Consider the following 12,049-nt stretch of genomic DNA (forward strand, 5'->3'; position numbering starts at 1 on the left):
CTGTAATTAAAAAAAAAATCCTATTATGACAATGGGAAAAAGTATGAAATATTTGTGTACATAAGCATTAATAAGCCTTTAAAGCTGCAGCAGGTAACTTTTATTAAAAAAATATGTTTTTATTTGTTAAAACTGTCACCAAGTCATGTTAATAATATGAGACAGATAATCTGTGAATAGATCAATCTCCTCCAGAGCAAGCTCCAAAAGTCTGAAATGTAAAGGATGAATTTTAAATACCATGTTCAAGGGGGCGCTGTGGTGGCGCAGGGGCAAAGCATGAACCACGTATTGAGGCCTTAGTCCTCATGACGATGGTTGCAGGTTCGATTCCCAGCCTGGCGACATCGCTGCATGTATTCCCCCATTCTCATTACCCGGTTTCCTGTTGAACTACTTTCAAATAAAGGCCTTCTTAAAAAATACCTTGTTCAAGAAGAAACTTTCCATCAAAATCTGGAGATATAATCACTCTGACCCAGTGTTCTGCTGGAGCACTACCTGCTGCAGGCCCCGCACTGCGCCCGCAGGTCAGAGGGCCAGACCACGCCCACCCCTCTGCCCAGGGATGGAGAGAGAGAGCGACCCCCTTACAGCGAGGAAGAAGAACGCAACCTGGTGCTGCTCACAGACTGAGCAACTGCCACACCTGCTACCAGCTCCCCATAGTGTGGCAGACTATCGCAAATTTTATAAGAGTCCGTCAAATGGTGATGCAGGCATGGTGATTTGTACAACGTTCACAATTTTCAAAACTACTGCTAGCCATGTAAAAATCCAAGATGGCTGCTGCGCCTCACCAGATATTGCTTAAATTATTTTTTCATTATGGTGTGTAAAACATTTAGTGGTCATAAATAGTTGTGTATTAGATCATAGAGTCACTCCAGAATTTCATCTTAAAGGGGCAGTGTTATGTAAAATCAGCATTTTTGAGTTTAACATCATGTCATGATGTTATTCCCTCCTCTGGAACAGACCTGGAGCGTTGCCTTGATTCTTTCATGCATTTTTGATAAATCCTTGTATCTCAGGGAGTGCCTCAATGCTTTTTCTCACAAAGCTCCTCCTCAGAGCTGCAGTCTCCAGCTGAGGTTCCGCCTCACACAGCAGCAGCCCACCGCTCCGCTCCCACACTCAGCTCCTCTAGACTAGCGGAAGCAGCAGTTAGCAAACACCTGGTGGAACGAACATCTGCTGAGCTCATCACACGAGCTACTTCTCAGTGAAACGATTCAAAGAACGGTTATAAACAGCACACAACAGAAAGATTATTGTGATGACTTCCTGAAGGCGCAGTTTCAGAACGAGCAGGAGCTTCTTAAAGAGACAGAGGCCCAATTTCAAGGTATTCATTTACAAAGTCTAATTTCTTTTAAGTCATATTTGATATATACAGTATTCCTTATGTTAACTGAAGGTAACATAGTTACTTGAATGTGCTCTAAAATGATAAAACTCATAATACTGCCTCTTTAAGGTGCAGACATGGGATGCAGAGATTGGTTGGACAAGTCTGCCCTCTACAGGCTGATGACTGTCAGCATCCAAACTGTACAGTCACAGTGTATGGAGACAACTTTGCAGATCATTGTGTGACCAATGCATGAGTCAGAACACCAGGTGGTCCTGCGGTGCCTGCTGTAAAAAGTTTCACACACAAACATAAAGAATAGGGAAAAACCCTCCAGCTGGTGTACAACCGTTTCATTCCACTCGGATCCCTGTGGAAGGTGGGAAATGTTAGTTCACTTTCATTTTTGAAGGTTTTCTCTCACAGAACATGACTGTTAGGTTCACCGGCAGTAAGCTGTGAGTGTGTTTCCTCAGGGCTTATCCTGCAGGGATAAAATACAGGATGCATGACTTTCCTGATTGAAAAATAAAAAAAAAACCCACCTGTGTTTCAAAATCAATCAATAACTGAGGAACATAAGCTGTTACAGTCAAGGTGAGATGAATGAAAATGACATGCGGTTAGTTGAACTTATTTTATGTTCAGGTGGGTTAATGATCTGCAGAATGTACAATACAAAAGGGGATCTGTGTCAGCAGCAATGGGACCTTTGATTGCATAATTACAGATTCCACCACGTGGCTTGTGCCGGCCAGTGATGAAATCAGCAAGTCATAGTGAGACAAGGTTGATTTTTAATGGCTTTGGTAATTAGGCTCCACTGCGTCAGCAGACGCTTAAATGTCCTTCTGGAAAGTTCTTCAGCCGTTCCGGGACGCTTTGTCCTCCTCACCCAGGAAGCAAAGAGAAGAAAGCTCCAAGTTTCCTTTAGATAAAGTGGGCATAATACAAGGAAGTAGAGTCATCTAAGTCAGCTTCACTGTGGTTTGTGTTTGCCTGGTAGACGTTTCCAGGTATCACTTCCTTACTGATGGTTGCTATAATCTAGAGATTTTGTTTTTGCAGTTGTTTCAGGGTGGCCAGTGAAAAGAACCCCATTAGATTGGAAAAACCTTGAAATATAAATTAGATTTCCAGTAAATATGTGTTTTCACTGTAACATCCACCAGAAGCTGCCATCTAACACGGACATTCCCAAATTGTTCATTTTCTGACCCTGAAAATAAGAGCAGAAAAAGACCTTTGACCCTGAAATCATTTCTACTCAGATACAGATACCTACCGACAACACACGGCTATTATAAACCAGATGTTTACACACGCTGAATAAAAATACTATACACACAGCTAATTTAAGTTCTTTTATGCCCAACTAAAGATTTATCTTAAGTTAATGTTCAGGTCATAAAACTTGATGCAACTGATCTGTAATATGTTTTGTAAGAAAAGTTGTAAAACAAAAGCTTTAACCAAGTGTTTTCTTGAACTATACCACCGTGGATTTAAATTTAAATCAGACCAGTCTTATGTTGCTTAAGAGCATTTAGAATGACCAGAATTATTTCTATGATATAAATATCATAACAATGACAGAGAATATGTCAGAAAATTATTTATTAATGTCTTCAAAATCAGAAGTGTAGATATATTTCTTTTGTTCTTTTAGGTCTCCTTCCACAGGCTTCTCACAACAGCCAGCTGGAGTTCTGGTCCATTTGTCCAGACAGAACTGGTGGAACTGGGCCAGGTTTGTAGGTTTCCAGCTCACTCCGACGCATCTTTTCAAATCTTCAAAACAAATTATCTACAGAGTTTAGATCAGGGCTTTGTGATGCAGGTCAAAACATCAACATTGTTGTCAGCACCGCAACAATTATGAGATCAGAAATATCATCAGAGGCACAAGACCAACAATCCTGTGTCATAATTATCACAGAACCAAAGGGAGACAGAGGACACCACACAGATGACGACTAACAGACGTAAAACAACAGAGGTGCTAAAAAAAGCTGAGATTTTATAATAAGCCTCACAAACTGAGCTGTCATCCTCAATCAGAAATGAGACAAAGTCGTGACAAAGAGAAGTTTCCAAGAAAACCAAATTAGAAACAACATTGAGTAAAGCGAAGATGACACAAAGAAGTAATAAACCAAGGAAGTTTAGTCATTTTCCTAAAGTCACTGCAAAGTGGGGATGTTGTTTTTTTTAACTCTTTTGCTCCAAATACAACTTGAAGATGTTCCACATTTAGAAATTGAAACTTTTGTTTCCAGAATACCTGAAGTTCAGCAAGATAATACTCCAAGTACAGACAGCAGGAGCCTCGTGTTGGAGGAGATATTTATCAAATAAAAGGCGGATCTGACCAGCTTATAACTGATGGGGAGGTGATCAGTGGCACTGGAACCAGGCGGGTCTAATGGATGAAGGCTATGAGAGGCTGAGTTCAAATGAATCATAAACACTGAGAGAAACAAATAGTTTTGTCTGCAAGTTTCACTTTCAGTCAGTTTCCTCAGAGCTGTGAGAATGTGTCAGAATGCTAGCTGCACTTCAATCAGCCTATCAGTCCTTGTCTGTATTTGCACAACAAAAAGCCAGAGAATCAATTAGCTCCCATCGTTCGTCCTGAACGGGTATCTGCCAAATAAAAACTCATCAAAGAGCCAGTTGCCATGGCAGCGCCTGCAGGTGATGGAGCTTTCAGATGAGAACAGCTGAGCCGAACAAAGGCTTCACACCAGCCTGGACGCGATTGAGGCTGAATAGTCCCACAGAGACGCAGAGGAGACGATGCTATTCTTTCTGGCGCCCGGCTTCTCTGATGCAGATGATGTGAGAGGACTTCAATGGCGTGAACCTTTAAAATGTGCACACAACCTCCTCCCACCGGATGGTTTCATTGTTCTGTCATTGCTGCAGGACGAGGAGAGGTTTACTGAAACTGTGTGGAAGATGAGTGGAAACTAAACCATATTTGGAATGGAAAACTTTTTCAAACAGGAGACTGTTTCTCCATGTGACTCGCCATCGAAAGAGTTTTGCCATCCGCAAACTGTTTTTCTATTTTTAAAAAGAAAAGTAGAAAAGGACTATTTTGTCACTGTTAACCAAATTAATCGTGATGAATTGATTATTGAAATAATTGTTAACTAATTCATCAATCAATTCATCGCTAACTCAAGCATACAGGCTGTAAAACATGCCCTTCTCCGAACAAACACCCTCAGAGCAGTAATTACAAAATCTATACATTTTGCAAATTAGATTTTTTTTAAAAAAGCTTATTCTGAAAATATGTTCAACCCAGAACTAAAAAACTTGTCACCAGTTCAGATCTCCACTGTATTGATGATGAGGCAAGCACATTTTCATGTCAAAAAAAAAAAAAAAAAGAATTAAAGAAAGTTGCAGATGCACCGTTTGATACAAATAATCAAGCTTACACTCAAGGAATGTGATGTTATTTCATTATTTTTCTTATTTAGAAAAGTAGTTGAATTATTACAAAGCATTTGTTTGCACTTCTATACTTCTAAGATTGCATAACATGATGGTAGAAGTTACTAAAGTGATAATTGTTTTAAAGTACAGGTAGGTGGTATGTGATATGGAAGCTGAGAAGTTATTAGAATGATGTAATAAATGTTTCCTATTCACTCATTCATAAATTGTAGGATTTGTTCATCCTTAAGTTTCCATTTTTAGGTCTTCAAGAAAAAGGAAAACATAAAAACTGAATCAGAAATAGGATTCATAAGAAATATAATTCATAACACACATTAGCCTAACTTATTGAAATATATTATTATTATTTTTAATAATTATTATTATCCAGGTTGTTTACTTATTTCAACAGGGACAATGCACAACACATAATATGCCAGAGTAAAGACTAGTTTGGAACTCATGCACCTAACTGACTACAAAAAAAGGTTTTATGGGTCTGATGTCATTGATGATGTCATTGATGATGTCACTGAGTTCTTTGCTCTCTGGTGGAATTCTTTCCAGATTCACACTGCTGCTGTTTCTGACAGAGATCTCACAAAGTTTTTGGGACCTTTTGCAGACTCAGTTTTGGCGAAACAAGAATCGCTGAAAGCACTCAGAAAATGTTTCATCTTGAAAAGACTCCACAGCCGTCCCTCCGGCAGGAGAAAGATAACGAGACCATTTTTCACAAAGTCCTCTCTCTGCTTTTGGAGGCGACCGATATGTTGGAGGAGAAGGAGGATTTGACCGAGCAAACGAGGCAAATGCAGAGGAAAATAGGAGACATGGAATGTCTTGAAGAAGATTACATGTACCTCAAGAGCCAGATATTCATTTATGGTGCGATAAATGAACATTTAAGAGAGGAGTTTGTTGTGCTGCAAGGACAATTGGAAGCTCAAGCTACCCTGAGGGATAAACACCAGAGGAAACAGAAAGAACTTGAGAAAATAAACCAAAGCAACGAAGCTTTTGAAACAGTACTTAAGGAGTTAATTTTGAAACTAAGGAATCCCAATAAACTGAAAGAAAACTACCAGGCAGCAAAAGATGAGAAAGAAATCCTGACACAAGAAAACACCAGGTTGGAAATGCAGATTCAGAAGGTCCAAAAACAGCTTTCAATACAAAACCAGATGGAAAAGGAGTGGGAAGAAGAGGAACGGTGCAACACAAGCTTAGAAATGAACATCCAGGTTTTGGAGAAACAGCTTGAAGGGCTAGAGGATAAACTTTGGGAAAAAGAAACCAATTTTATGACTGGCTACACCCAAAACCTCCAGATTAAAATCAGCCAGCTCCAAAAACAGTTTAAGGACGAAAAGTACTGGACTGACAAACTGAAAAATATCAAAAGTCATTGGAGGGATATAAGTGAGACCAACAGCAAACTTCAAGCAGAACACGAGAAGCTCAAGCTTGAGCTGAGGAAAGCTAAAAGGTTGAAGGACAAACACGGTGAAATTCAGTCCGTTGTTCAGGCTAAGGAGGAAGAAAATGCCTCTCTGTTGCTGGAAAATCTAAGACTTAGAAAGGAACTGCAGAATCTTACAAGCACGGAAGACAAAGTTGGAAAGTCAGCCTGTCCACTAAAGACCGATGAACGTGAAAGAGGCCAACCTGAACAAACGCTGGATGTTATTTCCACCTCACCTGTCCATTCAGTGGGGGACACAGAGGACTCCTTCAGCCAGGGCGACCCACATCCTGATGACCAATGTACCGACAATAAAGTAGAATCCATCCAAGCACAATCAGAGACAGATTCAGAGAGTTTGAAAGGAGACGACAGGATGGAGGTTTCCTCAGATCTCAGTTCCTCACCTGACCATGATGTGGACGAGACCGAAGTCACTGCGGATCATGGATGTAGTGCAGATGAGACATGTGATGGAACTGAACCACAGCAGTCCAACCAAAGGGAGAGATGGTGGAATGTGTCCCTCTACAACATGCTGTTTGCCTTACCTAAAACCACCCACAATTACTTTATTGGCAGACAATAAGACCAAGCTCACACACACACCTACACACACACAAATACACAAAAAAAAAACATTTTCAAGTTTTCTCCAGGTGATCTGAGATATGCCCAAGAAGCTGAGTCTCAGTGAGACTTTTGCTAAAATCTCTGCTTATCAGCAAACTGCACAATCGGCTCCATTCAGGGTCGTTACGAAACAAACAGGAAATCTGGAGAATCGTCACCTTCAACGTGTCTTTAGTCAGACCTGAAACCATCTGCAATGACTTTCTCCCCACACACTCACACCTAAAATAACTTCACATCACATATAGCATTCACCTGGTCAATGAACCAGACAAACACAAAACAAATTAAATATGCAAAAGAATTGATCAAAATATTCAAACAATAAAACATAAACATTCGCGGGTTCTATTCGGGTACTCCGGCTTCTCCCCATAAAAGCTCCATGTTAGGTGACGATAGTTGACCTTTCACCTTGTTAATAGCCTTCAGTACATACTGACGACGTACAGTAAGTACGCTATTTGGTTCAGGTGTGTTTGACCACACCTGATTAATAATAATAGGATTAGTACTGTTAAGTAATTTGCCCACTACAAACAAACAAACAAACAAACAAACAAACAAACAAACAAACAATCAATCCATTTCATTTCAGTAGCAAGACATTTCAAAGTGCTTTACATCATAAAAACACAAAGTTATGCAAAATAGAATCAGCAATCGAAACATTATATTTAATCAATCATCGTTACATTCTCAATCGATTATGTTTCAATAGCTGCTCTAAACAGCTGGGGTTTAATCTACATTTAAAGGCGTTTCAGCTCTTTTTCAGTTTTCTGGGAGTTTGTTCCAGATTTGTGGTGCATAGAAGCTGAATGCTGCTTCTCCATGTTTGGTTCTGGTTCTGAGGTTGCAGAGCAGACCAGAACCAGAACCAAAAGATCTGAGAGGTCTGGAAGGTTGCTATGACAACAGCAGATCTTTAATGTGATGCTAAGCTGTTCAGTGATCTCTAAACTAGCAACAGTATTTTATAGTTTATTCTCTGACCACAGGGAGCCAGTGGAGGGACTTTAGAACTGGGTGGGACCAGAAACCAGACAGCAGGACATCAAAGCAGTTGGTTATAGTTAGAAAGCTGTTTAATTGTTTAAACAGCTTTTTCAATAATTTTGCTGATCAGTGGGTGGTTGGACGCCGGCCTTTGATTCTGCAAAACTGATTTGTCCTGATTGTTCTATTTTATCAGTGGTTTGGTGATAAAAACCTCTGACATGGTTCCTGGTGAACTTGCTCTCTAGCATCTTTCTGTTCTATCTCCTTATTGTCTGTAATCTTTATTTTAAGTTGTTTCTGTTTTCTCTTTTTCTTGTTTAGTAGTTCTGTCAGCTGATTCAGGGTTTGTGAGGAAGCGTTTCACTGTTTTGATGGAGACTGTGTTGACTTTATGAAAGTTTGTGTAGCTGGTCACACACAGACATTTCATTGATGTGCAGTCCAGTCCGTGGCCTCAGAACGACCCTCAGGTTCCTGCGACCATCTTCTGATAGTTCTTAGTATTACAAGTTTCCTCTGAAAAAAGGGTTTACATTCTTGAGCAGAGGAAAATAAGAATGTGATCTGTGTTTTGATCCCAGAAGCGATCTTTGTTTGGAGATGTATGAATCGTTCACATGTGCACAAAACAAATCTAACATCTGGTTTTCTCTAGTAAGGAAGCTGTCAAACATTGTAAGTGTAGCAGATAATCAGGAATGATTAAAATCATACATTTAAAATCATAAATTTAAATGTATGATTTCTGAACGACAAAAACTTTTCCATCCTGCTGTCTGGCAACAAACTTCACCTGAAGAAACATCATCCCTATAAACAGGTCCAAACTCAGATTTGACTGTAACATCAAACCGCCTTGACCTGGCTGTACTGACCCAGAAAGACACGGCTGCCGACTCGTCTGTGTCTTTCCTGATCAGGAATCCTGGGGACCACGACTGCAAAAAGTGCAAAACTCCTTTCAGAATATTTACCTCCCAGAGTTTGTAGGTAGATATTCATCAGAGCTCCAGCTTCAAGGGACACAGAATAATCTAACAGTATGTAAATAATGTTTAGACTTACTGTAGAGTAGCAAGTTTTCTATAAAATAATGTTTGTTAGCTGAAATGTTTAATTACATAAAATGTTTACTTAACAATAGGATCTGCTTCATTACCTGTTTACTTCTGACCTGATGTATTTAACATGATGTACATCAAAAATGCACTATATGTACATTTGGTTTATGTATGTACATACAGAGATTTGATATATTTATTTAACATATGTCAAAATGTACATTTGGGATTTTTTTATCACGTTTTCCTGTCACCTTTAATATTTACTTTGAAATATTTAATCACATCAGATCCATACTTAAAGATGGACTATATTCCATTTTACTTATGTGAAATGTTTAATGTCTGATTATATAATTGTTTACTTTAATTCCATAAAATGCTCATTTAAAAAATAGGATCTGTTTCATGACATGTATACTTGTTACCTGAAATATTAAACTTGAGGTGTTTGAATAAAACGTCTTAGGAATGTTCACCACATGAACATTTATTAAATGAGAGAAACTGTACAAATATTTTAACACAAAACAATTTGTGCAAATACATTTTTTTTACAATGTACATATTTACATTAAACAGTACTGCCAGCTGCTGCAAACAGTTCAAAACAATGAGTGCAGCAAACATTTTTTTTCTCCAGTCTATGTTTTCCATGTTAACATGTGGAGGTGTTTTTTGTGTTTGATTTTACAACCATGTTCACCAAACTGCAGCACACAAACACAATCTTATCAAGGAGTGTCGTCTCTTCTCCCTCACATGTGAGCAGCAAACTCACCGGCACAGTTCCGTGTAACACTTTGAATTTGTTCCTCATGCAACCGATCACTCTGTTCACGCGGATTCTGAGGTGAGCTACAGCTTGCGTGTCTTCGACATCTTTAGCGTAGAGCTGACCTCTCCCTCTAGTGAATGATGGCATTCTGACCTCGGCGCACATCATTCCTACACCGTCTTTAATATCGAAGCCTCTGCCAGCTAACACGACGTCCCCAGGTAATAAATTGGAGAGAAGGCCACAGTTTTCTGCTATGTGCTTGTCTGATGCACGCCCGCCCCATCCGTTAGAAATAAAAGAAATTGAACCGTGCGGCGTGATACCAATCAGGTATTTCATTGTGTGTCTGCCTTTGTGCTGAGAGAAGGACTGTGCGCGTGCTTTTAAATTTGAGGGCTTTTCTGTGCCTATTTCGAAACAGTCGACAATAATCGCCACACGCTTTCTAAATGTTTTCAAAAACTGAGGCGGCATGGCGGCTTGTAAGCAATGCCTCTCGGGCCAGTTCACCACCGGCTTAAGGTGTGAGTACAACACATCTAGGGTGTCACTGAAAATATCAGACAGTGTTTTGTGTGACACATTAAAAAGGTGGCAAAGATGCTGAACAGGCAGATCGAGTCTAAGACGCATCAGTGTAAGTACAAGCATTTGAAATTGTGACAGTTTTCTTGATGCTGGCAGAAAAGGCATAACGGTGTTAAACAACGACAACAAGACGGCAAAGCAAGGAAGTCCTGTGTAATATGTGACCTTTTTTGTGTCGTCCTTAAAAAAACTCTCGGCCAGCTGTTGTTTGTTGAGCTCGGACCTGAGCTCCCTGTTCTCCTGTAACAGACGGTCTACTTCTGCCATTCTCTCTTCACACAGCTGACATTTGATTTGTGGCCTTTTTGCTGCTGGTTCATGTTGGTCTTCCTGACCTGCAGCCTCACAGAGCTCCTCTTCTATAGTTAGCACTGCTGTGTGTTTATTATTTGGCTCTTCTGGGGTTTCTGATGGAGTCTCTGGAACCTGCTTCTCCACTTGTCGATCCCACACGTCCGTCGCTGCACCGCTGCAGTGCCTCTTTAACCGACGGGAACGTCCGTCTGATTTCGACATATTTAAGGGGGGGCTCATCAACAGAGTTGGAACCCAGTCTGGATTCTGCTCATCCATTTCATATGAAGGTTTGCCTTGAGGAGGACATATGAGAACACAGATCAGTGTTACTACTGTAAAACTGGCGACACTAGAGCGATTTAAGCAGTTTATTTCATTTAATGTTAATTTTACTGATACTGCGCTTTAAAAACAGCTATTAACTGCACCAAAGTGCTGTACGGTATTCATAAAAAAACACCGATAGAAACACAACACACGTTACACACAAAAATATATATAAACCAGGTCGTGTTTACCATCTATGAGCTAAACATGAACGAACCGTGAGTACTCACACAACAAAGCGAGTTTAGACACTCACCAGAATGGAAATGTTTGGAACAAACTTGTATGTATCTTGGAATGTTGGAGAAGTTTATATCAGGACGTTTCACCGCTGATATCCAGGCCAACCGTCTTCTTTTGGTTAGCTCAGATACATGTTCTCCCTCCCGTTGTTTCCAGGCAGGGAAACAATGAAACGAAAGTCCGTTTTCTATCTTTTTGCCACTGCGGTCGTGTGACCGGACGTTACAGCCAACAATACAACAGGTGCGAACCATTGCTAAATTACTTAAATTTTTTAAACATCTGCGAAAGTTTTGTTTTCGACAGATATCATTTGTTGCCCTTCAAGATGGCGCTCATATCCCATCAACCACTGCGCCGCAGGCTGCGTCTATCAGTGACGTCAACATTAGCAATCTTACTAACAAGCTTAGCATAATGTAGCTAACATATGTATGAAACAGCACTACTGAACTTACACGATTTGTTTGGAAAAAGCTGAAAGGTTCCCTCTCTTTTTCTGGCTGAACATTTCTCTGGCAAACTGCAGCTCAGAAGCACGTGAGCCACAGGTGCAACACACAGGTGTTAAACCATATTCTGTGACCGCCGTAATGTGAAAATATGGCCTGTTGCATTTTAACACGAGGGGAACAAACACAAATTGAAAGAGAGACGGTCAAATACACACTAATATTTGACCAATAATATTATTATGGAAATATAGCTCAGATATTGTGACCATACGATTAATTGTAGAACATGAATACTGGAGCATTTAAAACATGTTTACTTATAGAAAAAAAGTTTAAATAGTATGCTCTGTCTTCCCATAAGTGAGCATTATTTGTATTTTTCAAAACATA

The 12,049-nt window shown here is 39.9% G+C and overlaps 1 protein-coding gene across 1 annotated transcript; it reads right to left on the reverse strand.

Moving 5' to 3' along the window:
* Positions 1-9,473: 9,473 nt before the first annotated feature.
* On the reverse strand, positions 9,474-11,555 carry LOC111605793. Its single transcript, XM_023324536.1, has 2 exons — positions 11,218-11,555; positions 9,474-10,927 (listed from the first exon to the last, which is right to left on the reverse strand). The coding sequence occupies exons 1-2, from the start codon at positions 11,456-11,458 to the stop codon at positions 9,627-9,629; spliced, it is 1,542 nt and encodes a 513-aa protein (XP_023180304.1). The 5' UTR covers positions 11,459-11,555; the 3' UTR covers positions 9,474-9,626.
* Positions 11,556-12,049: the final 494 nt, after the last annotated feature.

The sequence above is a fragment of the Xiphophorus maculatus genome, chromosome 20 (assembly GCF_002775205.1).
Source record: "Xiphophorus maculatus strain JP 163 A chromosome 20, X_maculatus-5.0-male, whole genome shotgun sequence".
Classification (NCBI taxonomy): domain Eukaryota; kingdom Metazoa; phylum Chordata; class Actinopteri; order Cyprinodontiformes; family Poeciliidae; genus Xiphophorus; species Xiphophorus maculatus.